The 16,775-nt window shown below is 43.5% G+C and overlaps 3 protein-coding genes across 8 annotated transcripts in view; 2 read left to right on the forward strand and 1 right to left on the reverse strand.

Moving 5' to 3' along the window:
* LAMB3 (laminin subunit beta 3) overlaps positions 1 to 941 on the reverse strand; it is a 56,691-nt gene extending 55,750 nt beyond the window's left edge. For 3 of the 6 annotated variants that reach the window (XM_071220025.1, XM_071220024.1, XM_053915169.1), the window contains exon 1: positions 835 to 941. The gene's annotated coding sequence lies outside the window, so the exon portion shown is untranslated. The other 3 variants (XM_053915170.2, XM_071220026.1, XM_053915172.2) reach the window with 3 other exon arrangements.
* A 141-nt stretch (positions 942 to 1,082) lies between these two features.
* On the forward strand, positions 1,083 to 2,118 carry G0S2 (G0/G1 switch 2). The gene is made up of 2 exons (XM_024551272.3): positions 1,083 to 1,236; positions 1,365 to 2,118. The coding sequence occupies exon 2, from the start codon at positions 1,397 to 1,399 to the stop codon at positions 1,706 to 1,708; it is 312 nt and encodes a 103-aa protein (XP_024407040.1). The 5' UTR covers positions 1,083 to 1,236; positions 1,365 to 1,396; the 3' UTR covers positions 1,709 to 2,118.
* Positions 2,119 to 9,652: 7,534 nt separating this feature from the next.
* Positions 9,653 to 16,775, forward strand: part of HSD11B1 (hydroxysteroid 11-beta dehydrogenase 1) — a 52,799-nt gene continuing 45,676 nt past the window's right edge. Inside the window, exon 1 of the mRNA XM_053915212.1 lies at positions 9,653 to 9,772. The gene's annotated coding sequence lies outside the window, so the exon portion shown is untranslated. The remainder of the gene's footprint in view (positions 9,773 to 16,775) is intronic.

Below are 16,775 nucleotides of genomic sequence, written 5' to 3' on the forward strand. Positions count from 1 at the left end.
ACCAAAGGTAAATCAGAACACACCCCCCTCCACACACACACACACACACACACACACACACACACAAACGGCAATGAAGTTTGATCCCAGTCACAGGCCTACTATCTTCACACTTCCAAGAGTACTTTCTATTCTTCAACTTCTTACCCAAACCCTCTACTCTCAGCTTTCTGCCCCTATACTGTTTCTATGATAAGCTGAGCTGGCACAGCTGTACCCCCAGATTCAGGGAAGTGGCAAAGAATTTTTGAAAATAGCATGAAATATTTAGAGTCCAGACCAGCAGACTAACTTTTACCAACAGCCTCTCTTCCATCTTGGCCTCCTCTCTGCCCCCAACTTCACATCTAAAGGGGGAAAGGGGCGATTTGGATTTAATGGCAGTTCCCCGATACCCAGAAGTACGTACACAAATGCCTGTAGGCACAGAGACTGATGTCACATGCACACACACACACCTGGGCTTAACCGAGCGCCTGAATGAATAGTTATCAACGACCTTAACAATGCAAGCACCTGTGGATAAAACCAGTCAGGCCGGAAAGAAACCGTACACGCACGCACTGCCTCACGCAGACCCTGGAGACACGCTCTGCTCTTCACTCGGACCCCTCCCCCTTGCCTTCCTCCTCTGTGACCCTCACACCTGTGGGAAGATGACAACACGTCAGAATAAAACCGACTGATTTTCCCGCTAGGTATAACCCTAGATGTCCCCATTATGGGCCCTTCTCAGGCTGCCCAGGACGAGGGAAGCAGTGCACCCACCCACACCGCAAAGAGAGAGTTGTGTTGCAAATGTACCCGGGTGCCTCCCTGGGCTCGGGTTCTCACCCTTGCGCGCACCCAGAACGGGACCTCCCACGTCCAGGTCTGCCCTCCCGGGACCCTGCTCACACATCTTCGGCGTGCACAGCTCGTGGCCGCCCCAACCCCCCAACCCGCCCCACCGCTCCCTGCCCCGCTCCTCCCCCTCTTCCCCCTTCCTCCCCACCCCCCTCCCCGCCTCCCTTTGGCTCGCGCAGCACTGGCCCCAGCCCAGGAGCCCCGGAGGCGGGTTTTGGAGAAAAGATATAAGCGGCCGAGGGACGCTGACAGAGTGTCAGCTGCGGAGTCTCCATCTGGCAGAGCCGCGGCTGCCCAGGAGGAGGAGAACGCGGAGCCGGCCGGACCGACAGACGCGCCCCCTGCCCCCAGCTCGCGCAGCCCCCCCAAGGTGCTCGCCGCGCAGTTCAGGTGAGCCCGGCTGGCACAGCGCGGCGGGGCGCGGGGGCCCCTTTCTGGGCGTCCAGGGAGGCGCGCCCAGGCAGCTGGCGCCATTCTTCAGTGTTAACGGTCCCCTTTCTGCTCCTCTCCTCCTGCAGGTCCCTCCCGCCCCCAGAAGTCCAGAGCTGGGATGGAAACTATGCAGGAGCTGATTCCCCTGGTCAAGGAGATGATGGCCCAGAAGTCCAGCCGGAAGCTGGTGAAGCTGTACTTGGTGGGCGGCGTGCTGGCCCTGTTCGGCGTGGTGCTGGGCCTGATGGAGACCGTGTGCAGCCCCTTTACAGCTACCAGCCGCCTGCGCGACGAGGATGCTGGGGTTGCCACGCTACGGGCCACCCGGGAGAGTCAGGCTCTGCAGGCACAGGCCCTGCAGGAGAAGGATAAACAACTGGATGCCCTCCTGTGCAGCCGGGCCCTAGCCAACCGGCAGCACGCCTCCTAGAAACTGCGGGAGGCCAGCAGAGGTGGAAGGAGAGGAGGGAGGGAGGGAGAGAGAGAGAGAAAGAGAGAGAGAGCGAGCGCAAGAAAGGAAAAGAGAGAGCCCGAGACTGAGACTGATTCAAGTAGGAGAGAGCCGGAGTCCAGTGCCGTTTGGACTGACTTCGGAGAAGCCACTGACTCCTGGAAATAAGCTAGCTCACAGATCCACCCAAAGGAGTCTGGGATGAGTTTTGCTGCTGTGCAGCGCTGCAGAAGGATGACGTGTCCAAAACAACGTATCTTTGAGCCCAGTGTATCTACCATTTGCACTGGAGCAGAAGGAGGAGAGATGCTTTTTATATTATTGGTATTATTATTATTATTGTTTTTACGATGACCATCATTTTTAAATAAAAAACATTTTGTACAATCTCTCAGTCTCTGATTCCTGGGAGGCACGGTCCCCTGGGCTGGGCGTGCTGGTGAAAGGAGCCTGGCCTGAGCGAGCACTGCGGGGAGAGAGCAGCTTCCTGCAGGTCAGACAACACTTTGTTCAGTGCTAGGGACTCTGATATTCACATTCCGTGCTTGCAAGTGCTTGCAAGTCTGTCAAGGATTTTTGTTTCATGTTAAGGGTGGGAAGAGAAAAACCTCCGTAAGTCCCACCAGACTTAGCATTTCAGATCAGAAACTAAATCAAAACTTTTGACCTAGAGTACATGGAGAAGAAAAAAGAAAAAAACTATTTGTCATTTCACACTTGTACACCAGAGGCTCCTATGGCTGATACTGCCTTCTTCCTAATTATATTTTAGCAAGAGAAAGAGGGAGAGGAGGAGGGCAAGGGGAGGGAGAACACCAGCCAGCTGGTAGGAAGAGAGTGAAGGCAAGCTTCCAAGAACCCCTAATTGAATGTCTAGTTCTACCCAGCCTTCCTCCTTATGAATTCAAGTCACAGTAAGAGAAGCTCTTGGTTAGAAGGAAAAAGACTGGTTGGCACAGACCTCAGTCCTCTCCCTGCAGGGACAAAGTTTGCTTGCGGTAATACCTAATTCAGTGTCTCCATAGATCTCAGCAAAGGAAATTTTGAACAATGGCTCTTAAAGAGGTAGCTAGGGGCACGGCCCTGATGGCCACTCTCCTTGCAATTTTAACATGTCTCCTGCCTAACCAAATACAGTCACTTCACTCTTGTCATCAATAGCTATGCGTTTTTGCCTAACTCACCAATGGCTTCTGCACAGGATCTGATTAGACTCTCTCTCCACCACCTCCCCTTCCCACATACCCCTCCATTTCGTTTCTGCCAGCTGAAATCCTACCCAGACTTCCTGGCTCCGATAAAATGTCATCTCCCTGCGATGTAAGTTATGACTCCAAACAAAAGAACAATCAGAACGGGGTGATATTAATCAAAGGAAAACAGACATATGTAAAGGAAGAGAAGAATATGGCACCACTGTTCTCCCTGTTTCCAAACTGGGAAGCTCACCCCTATATTAAGACATAGCCTCACCTTAAGTGTCCAAAAACTTAGAAATTCACCCAATCTTATTCTTCCAGCTGGTCTTCCCAAATGCCTCCCCTGTTACATTAATGATCTCTCCTCCCATTTAGCCTGTCCAGCTCTCAACAGCTCAAACCACCCCCTAGGACATTCACCCCAAACCAACCCAGTGCCAGACTGTCTTCCTTCCATACCTCCCATACCTTCCATCCTGCCGCTCCTCCACTCCAGAAACACCACAGACTGAACCCCCATGCCCCGCTGTGTCCGTGATCTGCTTCTATCCCAGCCTCTCAATGACTTCTCAGGCTGCCCAGCACGTCCCCTGGTACCTTCTTTTTGGTTTTTTGTATCTGTTCACATTACTCTTCCCACCTGAATGTCCCACAACCCACAATCTCCACATCTTCTGAAGCCAACATCAAATTCTCCAAGACAGGTATGATCTCAAATATTCTGCCTATTGCCAAACCATATATATATTCACGTACTCTAAGCTTCTGTTTAGAAGATGATGTCTATTTTTTTGTTTGCCTATGTATAAGAAAATATATATTTTTAACATATTTGCCTGAATGTACAAGTAATGCCTATATATTTTTAGTTTAAAAGCTATGCCTCATGTCTATATATATTCAAAATACCCAACCCAATTAAGTCCACCCTGTTGAAATCTTCTCTGTCCTAACTGATCTTCTCATTTCTCTGAATTCTTATAAATCATACTGTCTGGGTTTCATACTGGATCACTCAGAAATGAAGTTTTTTCTTCAGTTGTTTTATGGATTTCATCATATTTCTCATAGTATAATATTCTTGAAATCAAGGACTATAGCTTCCTCTTTAGTGTTCATAGTAATTATCCTATGGTAATTTAGGATAAATTACCCTATCCAAGTCCTAGGGTAATAGTATTTATAGGGGACTCAAGAGTTGCAAAATTTTAGCTTAAGGTAAAAAGTTATAAGCCTAGCAAGTAATGTATATGTTAAAGCTTTTGTTTCAGAAACTACAGATAAGGCCCATCCTGGCTCCTGGGAAAACAGCTGACCTCCTGGGGCACTGCTGAAGATTACCACCTGGGGACAACTGGAGGCATCCGGGCCTTTGTGTTCCAGGGAGAGACAGACAGACCACTCTGCCCCTGGGAACAGCTAACTGCCCATGACACAAATGTTGCAGCTTCTTTCACCTAATCCTCCCTGAATCTCAAAGCCCTCACCGCACCTTGTTTATTCCCTGCTATAAAAACGTTGGCCTGGAAAGAAAAGACAAGATGGTCTGTTAGGCTAGAACCCACCATCTTCTCAGATCGCCAGCCATCTGAATAAAGCGCCCCTAAAGATTCAATTGCTGTCATTGCTTATTGGGTTTGGTAGTGACAGGGAGCCCAAATGCTGGTGTCTTTTCCGGTTTCAGTAGGTTCTTAATAAATATTTGATTGCTCAATTAATTGATTATTAGGTTAGAGCAATGGTTCCCAACGGGAGAGGGAACAATTTTGTCATACCAGGACACATATGATAATGTCTGGAGACATTTCTGATTGTCTGGTAGGGAGGGAGGGGCACTACAGGTAACGTCTAGTGGGTAGAAGCCAAGGATGCTATTAAAGATCTTAGAACGCACAGGATAGCCACCCACAACAAAGAACTCTCCAGTCCAAAATGTCTATGGGACTGAGATTGAGAAACCCTGGGTTAAGGAAAAGTAAGGGGAAAGGATCTGCTTAGTTGTTTCAGAACCAAGGTTTTGAGGTAGTCTCACAAGACTATGCCTGGTTGTGATCCAACATGATAGGACCCTCTTCCAATCCAGGAACATAATTGGTCCTTGGCCCTATCTTAGTTAACAATTTCATCAGCAATCTAGGAGAAGTCACAGAAGGTACACATCGATTCTGTCGGTGATGTAGAGCTGAAGAGTAGAGTCAGGATTCAAAACAACCCAACACGTTGGAACCAGGCACTGAAGCTAACTGATTGGAATGAAACAGGGAAAAAGAGCACATAGTTACAGTCCAAAAAAATCAGATGCATGGCCATAAATTATGAAAGCTTATTCTAGCAGCAGATCATGTATTTCCACCAATTACAAGTTCAGTATAAGCCAACAAGGACTAGTGACAGGACTTTTAAAACAAAATAACACCTTACTGGTAAAACTAGAATGTCCAGAAAGAGGGAAGAGAAAGTGGTTTTGTTTTACTCGGCCATCTGGCAGGAGAGAAACAAAAGAAGTTAAGTCCTCCTGCCTGGATTGCCTGGGTTTGCATTCCAACTCCTTATTTATGAGCTCTAAGGCCCTCAACAAGTAAATTACTTATAAACTGTCTGCCTCAAGTTACTTATATTTTTTCTCATCTATAAAATAACGTTTCCGATTAAATGAGTTAAGTGCGTAGAGAGCACCTGGCATGTACAGTGGACACTGACACAATGTTAAGAGCACTGACTTCTGTTGCAGTCAAATTCCAAGTATAACTTTTGACTCCCCCCACAATTAACTACCTTCAGTATTCATGGAGGATTGGTACAAGCCCCCCCCCAGTCTGGTGGATACCAAAACCTGTGGGTGTTCAAGTGCCCCATATAAAATAGCATGAATCAATGCATGCAGTAGCCCTCCAAATCCATGGACTCCCAATCACAGATTGAAAACAGTACAAGTATTTATTTTTTAAAATATGTTGTTTATTTATTTTTAGAGAGAGAGGAAGGGGAGGGGAAAGAGAGAGAGAGAAACATTGATATGTGAAACATTGATTGGTTGCCTCTCACATGCCCCCAACCAGGGACCAGCCCTGCAACCTAGGGATATGCCCTGACCCGGAATCAAACTGGCATCCTTTCAGTTTACAGGCCAGTGCTCAATTCACTGAGCCCCACCAGCCAGGGCAAAACAGTTCAAGTGTTTATTGAAAAAGTTCTCATGAACATAGATCCATGCAGTTCTAACCTGTGTTGTTCAAGGGTCACCTGTAGTAAGCTTTCAGCCAATGACTTGTTGTAGTTGTTATAATTTAAGACAAATCTGGTTCAATTAGAGTCACTTGGGCAGATAAAAGTCAAGAAACCCTGTCACATACAGAAGTAAATGGATCACTAGAGAAGAGAAGACATAGTAGTGTCACATAGCAATCACCTATAAATAGTGAAGGCTGCCATATTGATCCAATAAAGAATAATAAAATGGACTTATTTTATGTGGCTTGAAAGTACAGAACTAGGACTGGCAAGGAGGAGTACAAGGAAGCATATCTTAGGTCAAGAAATCAGAGTGTTTAAAACATAATGAGGTGTCTTCTGATGTTAATCGCCCCATTACTAAAAGCACCCAAGCAGAGGTTGGAAATCATCTGCCAGGGGCAGAATAAACTGAAGGGGAAATTTCTGAACTTGGAGGGAAGTTAGTCTTATGACCTTTGAGGTCCCATCCCATTATAAGAGGCTAGGATTCTGTTTAGTACAACCGCCAAATAAGGGTTGCTTCTCTAGAACGCACCACCCCCTCTTCTCTCTGTTTCCAATACATTCTCTTCGTTCTTTTTCTCATCATGTCAACAAATATTTTCCTTCTTGCTCGATGACTATTGAAAGTAATGAATTTAATCCCTGAAATGAACTACCTCCTGATTAAATTTATCTAACTAATACTCTTGCCTCTTAGAAAATACCTAAACCTAGTGGTTGAACCTAATAGTTCTCAAACTTGGTCATAATGAAACACTTATTAGTCACTTTGCTCTGTACAAAACGTGGAACTCTGATCTTTGGATATAAATAAATATATTATTTTGTGTTATATCAGATACCAATTTGTACAATGTTCTAGTGAAAACAAATACTAGGAATCAACTGTAAGAATATTAAAAAGTTAACACAGGCTTGGGCAAAGTTTGATTGATCTATAATCATGGTACCCAGAACTAGTTTTAAACCTATCAGCTCAATCAATGATGACTCAACTCAGTCAACACACTTTTACCAGCCAACCAATCAGTGATAGCCCCAAGGGTCAGCCAATCAGGAACTGACTCACCCATAGATACATTTCAGAGTGCCAACCAATCAACAAATAAATATGCTTCCATAGATGATGTCAGCCTACTTGTGTGTGGGAAAGGCCTCCATGCTTCTCAAAATCAACAAGTCTACTTACTGGGTCCCTCGGGCCCAAACTGTATTTGTCCTTCAATCTGCTGCCAGATAAATCAGGCCTAACACTAATCTAAACTCAGCTAGCTTCAATGAGTTCTCACTTCAATCTTTATATAAAATAATTAGAAAGTTTAGTTTACAGATGTGCATTCTGGTAAATAATTATACCTAGGCTTCTGTATAAGGTCATCAGACATTTTGTTTGGAAAGTATATCTTTGACTAATTAGGCACAGGTCTATATATTTTCATTAGACCTTTTGTTTTAGAGGTGTACCATTTAACAACTACTTTTGTATTAAACTGTTTATTCTCTTGGTGCTCACTTTGCTTTTGATTCTGTCTGTATTATAAAGTCTTATTTTATGTGTTTTTGTTCTGTTCTGGAATGCTTTGTTTCTGATAAATGAATAAGGGAGTGTTTCATGGGAGATGGCCTCTAATAAGCCCCCAATCTAATCCAAGCTGGTTGTAAGGGATAACAGTTAGAGGCCCATTAGCCTGGTGACCATTTCAGGAAAGGGCAATCAGTCAAACTTAGCTTTAGGTCCCCACAAAACATTCATGAGGACACTGTCGGGTCAATGTGTGACAGGTTACGTTTAGCCTGTGTTCCAGGGCCAAAGATTGTCAGGACGTTAACTACATGGCCCTCTTGTAACTTTTGCTTAGAAAGGAAACCCAAGATAACATTTGCAGGCATACACTCTAATTGGGCAGCCTCTTTTGTTTCTCTTGGGTCCTTCTAAATCTTACTTTTAAAAAAAAAATTGATTTTAGTGACAGAGAGCAGACGGGGGGGACAGAGAGAGAGAGAGAGAAACATCAATTTGTTGTTCCACTTTATTTACGTATTCATTGGCTGATTCTTCTATGTGCCCTGACCTGGGATCGAGCCCAACCTGGGCCTATTGGGACAATGCTCTCACCACCTTAGCTACCCAGCCAGGGCCTCTCTTGGGTTCTTCTTTGTTAAAAACCACAACCTCCTCTTGGAAGAACTCCTGCTTTCCATATAAAGTTGCACTATTATCCTAACTCTTGCACTTACTTTGATAAACAGCAAAAACTTTTGATTTAGAATAACAATGAATATCCTGGAGAAATGTTGGCATGTCAAAATCAATATATTAATTCATGTACAAGGAACCCCAGAAAAAGTTACTATATTTCAGAGGAACCCCAGACATTTAAAGAGTCAATAGTTAATATCTTTAACTTGAATGCTGAGGTTTAAATAACAAAATTCTAATTCCAGCATGGTCTTTCTCAAAGCCTCTGAAACCAATGCTCCTGCTCCAAAGGAGCCATTAGCACCCAACAAGTCCAGTCCTTCCTCTAAACTAAAGTCCCCAAATCTCAGAGAGGTCAGTATACCTCCATATCAATTATACTCTCTCCCAGGGCAGAGTTATGTCTGGTTTGGCTCACCACTCTATTCCCAGCTCCTAACCCAGTGCCTGGCATGGAGTAAGTGCTCATTAAATATTTGTTGAAGAGTGAATACATAAATGAAGAAGGTGACCTTTTTGTTGACACACTATTGTCCATGCCTTAGTTCAAAAGAATGAAAACCTCTGAATTGGGTATGATGCTCCATTATTAATTGGTGTAAACCAGGCTGAAATTATTGTCCCTACCTATGGAGCCCCTACCCTACCTGGATCCTGTTGAAGGCTCCTGTCTCCTCTCTACCATCCACACTTCTGTTGATGGGATCACCATAATGGTTTGTAAATCATATAGACTATTGGTTAAGGAGATTTTAATTGGGAAACATGTAGACACACAGAGAATGTTGGGTTGCTAGAGTCTCTCCTCGTGGGGAAGGAAAATCTGTCGAAACCCAGTCCCTGCTAAAGTACTTTTCTTTGAGGCAAAGCCAGGAATCTGAGAGTAAGCGCTTGCGCCTGCAGAAGGTAGGACAGGGGTTATGCCTGGTGTGCCTCTGGACATGTTTAGAGCTGACAATAGTAATGGATAAGTCTCCAGGGCAACTAGGACCATTTCCAATCATTCAGGCCCTGGGCTGCCTCAGGAGCTCCTGTGTCCTTTGGGGAACCCTGATGCCTGTGGCCCAGGAATGGCCCATCCTGGTTTCCCTTTGGGGCTCCTCTCCCTGCTTCCTGGCTGCAACTTTTGTCCCAGCATAGGGCCTTCTTCCTTGGCCTGGGTTTCACCTTCTTGTATCAGGTGGCAGACCAGCTGGCTCCAGCCTGAATCAGATCTTCTGACTCCTCCCAGAAACCAACCAACTTTGGTGCAGGAAATCCTGCCCCTCCTCAAAGAGTGGGAAACCGCAGAGAAAGAGAGAAATAAAACAGAAAGAAAGAAAAGCAGAGGAGGAGGGAGAGAAAGAAAAGAAGCAGAAGAAAAAAGGAGATTCGTAAAAAGAAGTAAAATTTGGTGGAAACCTCAAGGTAAGACTTTTAAAATCCCATTATATATTAGAGCATCACTGTTGTGTCAGGGCCTGATTCACAGTAGGTACTCAAAAAAAAAAAAAAAACGCTATTGAAATAATGCATTTATTGGAATAAACTAGAGGGCTAGGTAAAGAGAGATTTCAATGTCAAATACTGGTCAAAGGAAAAAGAAGAGAAATGCCCAGTGAGTTATGAAATGTGTAGGAAGGAAGATGTAAGACACAGATGGAACCAGATGTCTGTTACTGGCACTGAGAGTATTATGATCATTTTAGGGCAGAAATTAAGTTGGAATAAAAAATTGTAAAACTAGTTTTAAAAATGTATGCAGGTTCTCTTGAAATCTCACAAAGGTTGCAGGTCATAAGCATTTTTAAAAATTGGCTTTAACCCAATGAGAAAACACAAACATCAGGCAGTATTTTGGAAATTGCTAAAAAGTGCTGATATTTGCATTTTGCATCCAATCGTCAGCCAGTTTACTATTATTAATATTGAAATCTGGAGCTTTGAGAAAAGCTTATTTTATTTTAAGAGGTCTGCCCTGGCTGGTGTGGCTCAGTGTAACTGCGTACTGAGTGCTGGCTTGCCGACGAAAGGTCATAGGTTCTATTCCCAGTCAGGGCACAAACCTGGGGTGTGGGCCAGGTCCCCAGTGGAGGGCGCATGAGAGGTAACCACACATTGATGTTTGTCTCTCCCTCTTTCTTCCTCTCTTCCCCTCTCTCTAAAGATAAATAAATAAAATCTTTTAAAAAAGAAGAAGTCTTGTTCAATGGACCAAGAGAGGCCTAAAGTTGTCAATAAAATTTCTTCATGTGCTCTTCACTTATTCCTTAATTCCAGTCCTACCTGCCTGCTCAGGATACTGACCTTCTGAGCTTTAAAAGGGCCTGTTCAGAATGAATACAAAAGCACTTCTTTCAGGTCAGTTAGAGAAACCCTGACAGAAACAGGAAATGCCATTCCCTACCCCCACCATTTGCCCGAGCCCTCAGTTGCCATCAATAACATTGTCATCCAGAAGGCTGCGGTTTACTGATCCAGTCTTGGAGGGATTCAAATAGCTGGACTCACGCTTTGGAAAGTGACTATAGACGATGCTGATGTGTTTTCAAAACAGTTGTCTTTTAAGAGTTCTGCTCCCCCAACTTTTCCAACAGAGTTTAACAATTCAGAGGGACACACTTGGGTTTTTTCAGTGCCAGTATTTCTCTTTGGTGTTTGTGTGCATAAACCAAAGCCAGAAGCTGAAAGGAGGGTAGGAGAGGTCCAGAGGGATGGAAGAATCTCACTTCTGTGTGCTTGCCAATATTTAAAAAGAATTGCCTTTCCGCCTTTAGCGTGATATGAAAATAAAACCCCAAAATCCAAAGTTGCTCTTTAGATTAATTTCAGTACAGCTAAAAGCTCCCTGCATCCAATTTCTGAGCTGGAACAAATCTTGAAGTTAATCTAATTTAATTCCTCTTATCGGCCAGGTGAGGCAACTAAAGCTAAGGCCGGTGAAGGGCCTCACCCGAGGTCACACACATGCCAGTGGCGGAGTGGAGACTGGAACCCAGTTCTGGTCCCACCCACGGGTCTCTCCGAAAACCACCCAAACTTTACAGGAAGGTGCCCCAGACGCCTGAGAACTCATAAATATAGCATCTGCTGATTAAATAAAATATTCTCGTAAAAGTTGCTCAAGTAACCCTGGCCGAAATGGAAAAAGGAAAAAGATTTGCCTAATAGTTAAGGTTTCCCAGAATCTATTTTGTAACTGTCAGGAGACCAGAGACTACAGAAGGAGGATTTAAGGCAGGCTGGTCATAAGAGAGCTAGAATATTTTACATTCCTACCATTAACCCGGCATTTTATATAGCTCATCTCTTTATATAATTTCATAACATTCCCATTTGACAAATAATATTTTTTTTAGTTTGCTCAAATCCACAGAAGGAATAACATATTATGACCTCTGCATGTCTCACTAGTAAGTCCCAGGATCACGCTCTGGACTAAGGCGGGTACTTATAGTTCAGTGACCGTATACTCTTACTCAGACCACTCCCCAATGTGGACCTTTGCTCCAGCCATTTCAGTCTGTGTGAGGTTCTTCTGAAATGGCATGCTGTTTCTAGACCCCTTGCCTGAACACATCAAGTGCCCTTTGCTAGGAGGGCCCTGCCCCCAACTTTATCTCTATAACTTATACTTATCCCTCAAAACTTAACTCCAGGGCCACCTCCTTCCAGAAGCCTTTCCCCGACTCTGGGCTGATTTGGATGGCCTGTTCTGTATTCCTATAGCATCTTATACACAACCTTATCATAGCATGTTATTAGCTATTGTGACTTTTAATTTACTTGCCTAACTTTCTTGTGTTTAACTGCAACTTCCTTGAAGGAAGATACCAGATATTGCTCACCTGTTATATTCCTGGCACCTACCACAGTTTGGATTATTTATTAGTCCTCAATAAATGTTTGGAAAAACTGGATGAATGAACAAATAAAATATTTTCCCTCCTTCCCTTCCACTAAAATGATGTAATAAAAAGTCTCATTTCCACACTCTTGACTCTTGGATAACTTAAAGGAGAAACAGAAAATGTCACTATTACAAGCTTTCACCCATTTCAAGCCTGACAAACTACTCAAAAGAACTATCTAGAGTTAAGTGTGGGAGTTTAAAAAACATATTAGCCCCGACTGGTGTGGCTCAGTGGTCTGGGCATTGTCCTGCAAACCAACAAATTGCTGGTTTGATTCCTGGTCACAGCACATAGACCTGACTTGTGGGCCAGTCCCTGGTTGGGGAAGTGTGAGAGACAGCTGATCAATGTTTCTCTCCCTCTCCCTAAAAATAAATAAATAAAATCTTTTTTTAAAAAAAGAAAAGACATTAATTTCTGCTTTCTTACAAAATACACTTATCACAGTAGAAGAATTTGCATGCTATTAGCCACAGGGTCAAAGAGAACTGGAATGGAGACAACAGCAAAGGAGAGACGCCAAAAGTCTTCTGAAAGATGGAAAGTGAATGGACAAGCGATAAGGGACTTAGTAGAATAGAGACCACTGAAGGAAACCCAAGTGCTCATGACAGGAAGTCAACAAGAAGCCACATAGCCCAGGAGGGTCTCAGGGATCAGGGCGTCAGGATCTCAGAACACAGACGGAGAGAGAGGCGAAAAATAAGAGACAATCTAGATCCCCTCTCCTGCCCTCGAATTGAAGAAGGAAAGTCTATTTTCTGGAGAAACTGACCAGAGAGACAGTAGGCTCAGCAGAGGGTGGAGTGAAGCATTGAGCTAGAAACAGAAGGATTAGAAAAAGACTCCACCCTGAAAGATGAGATTCTCCAGACCCCTGTCCTGGCTCAGCTCCCAGAACACCAACAGCCTGGCTTTGGTCCCTTTCCATTCACCCTACTCTAGTCTACACTAGGCAGAATAACTAAGGATTCCTCTGTGTAGAAAGTGTCCAACCAAAAGGGAAAAAATGTACAGGCATTGGTATTTGACGTACCCCAATGAAACTGTCCAAAGCCCTCTGGACTATCTACAGTACAGCCAACAATGAACAAGCCCTGCCTTCACACACAAAGCTTCCAACAGCCAGGGAGTGGACTCCAAGGATCGTTAATCATGGAGTAAAAGCCTCTGACACTGAAGATAGAAACTCCAAAATAATCGAAAGAGGAGAAGAAATTGTTAATTAACAACAGCCACGACAACATGGAAATGACCCCTGAGGCTAGGGAACACAGTGCCTCCATAAAGGAAACCAATGTTTTTAAAAAGTAGTTAGGAACAAGAAAGAGCTTTTCACAATAAAAATGCAACTAGAAATTTAAAAATTAATATGAAGCATTGGAAGATAAAATTGACAAAATCTCCTGGAAAGCAGTTCAAAAAGTAAAAGAAATAAAAAATAGGACAAAATCAATAAGAAACTTATAGGATCCATCCAGAAGTTCTGACATCTAATACAAATTCCATAAAGGGAACACAGAGAAAATGGAGAGGAATACATTAACAACAAAAAAAAATTCTCCAAAATTTCCCACAGTGAAAGATTTGCAATTCCCTATGGGAAGGACCCAGTGGGTGCTCAACACACTAAATGGAAAAAACTTTCCCCAAAGTACACCATTATAAATGTTAGAACCCCAGTACTAAAGGGACCCCGCAAGTTCTAGAAAGAAGAAAAACAGTTCTCAAACTAAGGATCAGAAATCCAGGCAGCAACTGGACTTCTCAGGATCGACATCGGAAGCTGGAAACTGAAAAATACAGCAGTGTCTTCTGATTCCATGAGAAAATAATCTCCAATCTAGAAATCCTTACCCAGTCAAACCGTGAATCAGGAAGAGAGTAAAATAAGGACAAGCAGACAGAGCTTCCGCTCTGGGGTTAATGTGGCCATGATCAGAAGGACTAATGCCCACATAAAAATGTTAAATGGAGGATCCGATGCAAGATGGCAGAGGAGTGAATGGAAGTCGCACTAACCTCCTCCCAGGACCAATCTGGAATTACAACTAAATTGTGGAAAAATCACCTGGAACAAAAAACTGAACAATGGCGAGAGAGAAGCCTTATAACCTTGGACAGACAGAAGAATCAGCTTCAGCACAACCTGACTGGTAGGGAGTGTGGTGGAGATTCGAGAAGACTGGCTGGGCACCCACAGGTGGCAGTGCTGGAGGGATAATTAAGCAGCCAGTTGGATCCCCCTGAGAAGAGTGGTGTCTAAACCCTAAGTTGGGATCCACAACCTAGAACACAAGAGCCCAAAAGGTACACAGATAACAACCAGCCGGGGAAAGCGTCAAGGTTGCTCTCTGCCAGAGACAGATAGATGGAGACACAAAGAGCCATTTAAAGAGCCAACACACAAATTTTCATTTGCAGCCACTTACCCTGGGCTCCAGCAAAAGCAGGGACAGAGTGGACTCGAGACACCTGAGGAGAGACTGGGGACAGAAGTTTGGGGGAGAGAACTGAGACAGTAGCCTCTGGGATCCTCGTGCTGGGTCATCCCCCATCCATCCTGCAGGAGCCATCCTGCTCGGGCAGACCACTCCCCTCTGAGCAGCAGCAACCTGAAGGGAAACAATAGCCCTGATCCCAGGAGGGACTCTGCCCTGGCCCTGTGGTGCTTAAGCCTGACTGCTGAGCACATAGTGACCAGATTAACAACTGAAGGAGACAGCCACAGACAGTAGACCCCCGGAAGTCTCGAACTGAATGCCTAAGATCAGATGGGGTCAACATCTGACATCACCAGAGGCGGTTCCAGAAAGAAAAAGCAGTGGTAAATACTAGAGGCTACCGAGATGAATCCACCGTGGTCTTCTCCATGATTTGCAATATTTTCTTTGCAGCACAGCTTTATAACATTCATTTCTTGTCCATCAAGTTTGTGTATATTAAGTCACTAGATGTTATACTATAGTTTATTTCAATTCACATATTTTACCCCTCCCTTCTCTTAGCCCATTTTACCTTCTTCTTTCCTCTCATTATTTTTGTTTTTAATTTTGTTTTCTCTCTTGATACAACTTGTTTCCACTCCGCACTCTTACTATTTCTCTCCCATCCAGCCTCACAAAACCAATCTTATTGCTAATAGTCATCTCACATCCTTTCCCCCCACTCTTAAAACACCCGTGTTCTCTCTCCACCTTTAGCAATCTTTGCTAGTTGGTTGTGGATAGGGTAGTTGTAGTTGCATTTTTTCATCTTTATCTCTAGATCTTCACTAATTTTGTATTTCAAATCTCAGATTTTACCAGCCTGCTCTCTTACTCTTTTTTTGTCTCAAATTATTAATTTTGCCTGTCTTAGCCTGTTTTTCTTTCCTTCTTCTTTTTCTCTTTCATCCTGCCCTTTTACTTTTCTTTATTCTCCTTTTTTCTTTTTTAACTTTCTTTTCATCTCAAATTTTAATTTTTCCCTGTCTTAGCCTGGTTTTTGTTCTTCCCTCTCCCTCTATCATTTCAAAATCAACTCCCATTTCTCTAGATATCTCTTAAGCTTTTCTTTCTTACTTTTTTCCCTCTTATTTTTATCCCCCTTATATTAATTTTAGCTCATTTGTTATTGATAGTGCTGTGGTTGTCTTTCTCTCCAATTTGGCTCCTATATTTTTATTATTTATTTACTTTTTTCCTTCCTTTTTCTTTCTCTATCATTTTATTTTATTTTATTTTATGTTTAAACCTAATACTATACACTTTCCTTCTCCTCCTCCATTCCGCCTTCTTCAGTCCCTTTTGTATTTATGATGTAAATCTTACTTTATCTCTTCACATTGCTCCAACTCCCAACTCTGATTGGTACTCCTCTCTCTACCCTCTCAAAATTGTTTTTTTTTAGTAGGTAACCTCATATTTACTCTCCCTTCTTATAATAGTCTTAATCTCTTTACACCCTTTTTAATATTGGTTCCTTTGCTGTTGATAGTGAGATTGCAGGGGGCAGTTATTTTTGTGGGTGTGGATTTGTTTCCTGGGCTTTGTGGTTTTGTTCAGCAGCACCTGCCCAACAGCACACAAGACATGGTGGGTGGAGTGACCCTCAGTCAACCAGCTGGAGGGAAGGACCCACCACAGGACGACCCAACAACAATCGAAATCAAATTACATCCAGAGAACTAGCATAAAAGGCATAAAGGGCATCCCAAGAACATCAAGTTCAAGAGATCAAAGAGACTGCACCACTGAATCTCACAAGTCTCTTACCATAAAAGTTCACACCACAGACTCAGGGAGTCAAAACAGATCAATTTAAGAAACAGAAGCAAACAAGAAGAGCCTCACAAATAATGGGAAGAAAAAGAAACAATCCCCAATTGAAAGGAAAGGAGGAATCCTCAGAAAGAGTACTAAATTATAGAGGCAAGTAAACTATTAGATATTGAGTTCAAAACAATGGTTATAAAGAAGCTCAATGAACTCAGTGAGAATTACCAAAACCAATGAAGAAGTTATAAGGAACTTACT

The sequence above is a fragment of the Desmodus rotundus genome, chromosome 12 (genome assembly GCF_022682495.2).
Source record: "Desmodus rotundus isolate HL8 chromosome 12, HLdesRot8A.1, whole genome shotgun sequence".
Taxonomy (NCBI): domain Eukaryota; kingdom Metazoa; phylum Chordata; class Mammalia; order Chiroptera; family Phyllostomidae; genus Desmodus; species Desmodus rotundus.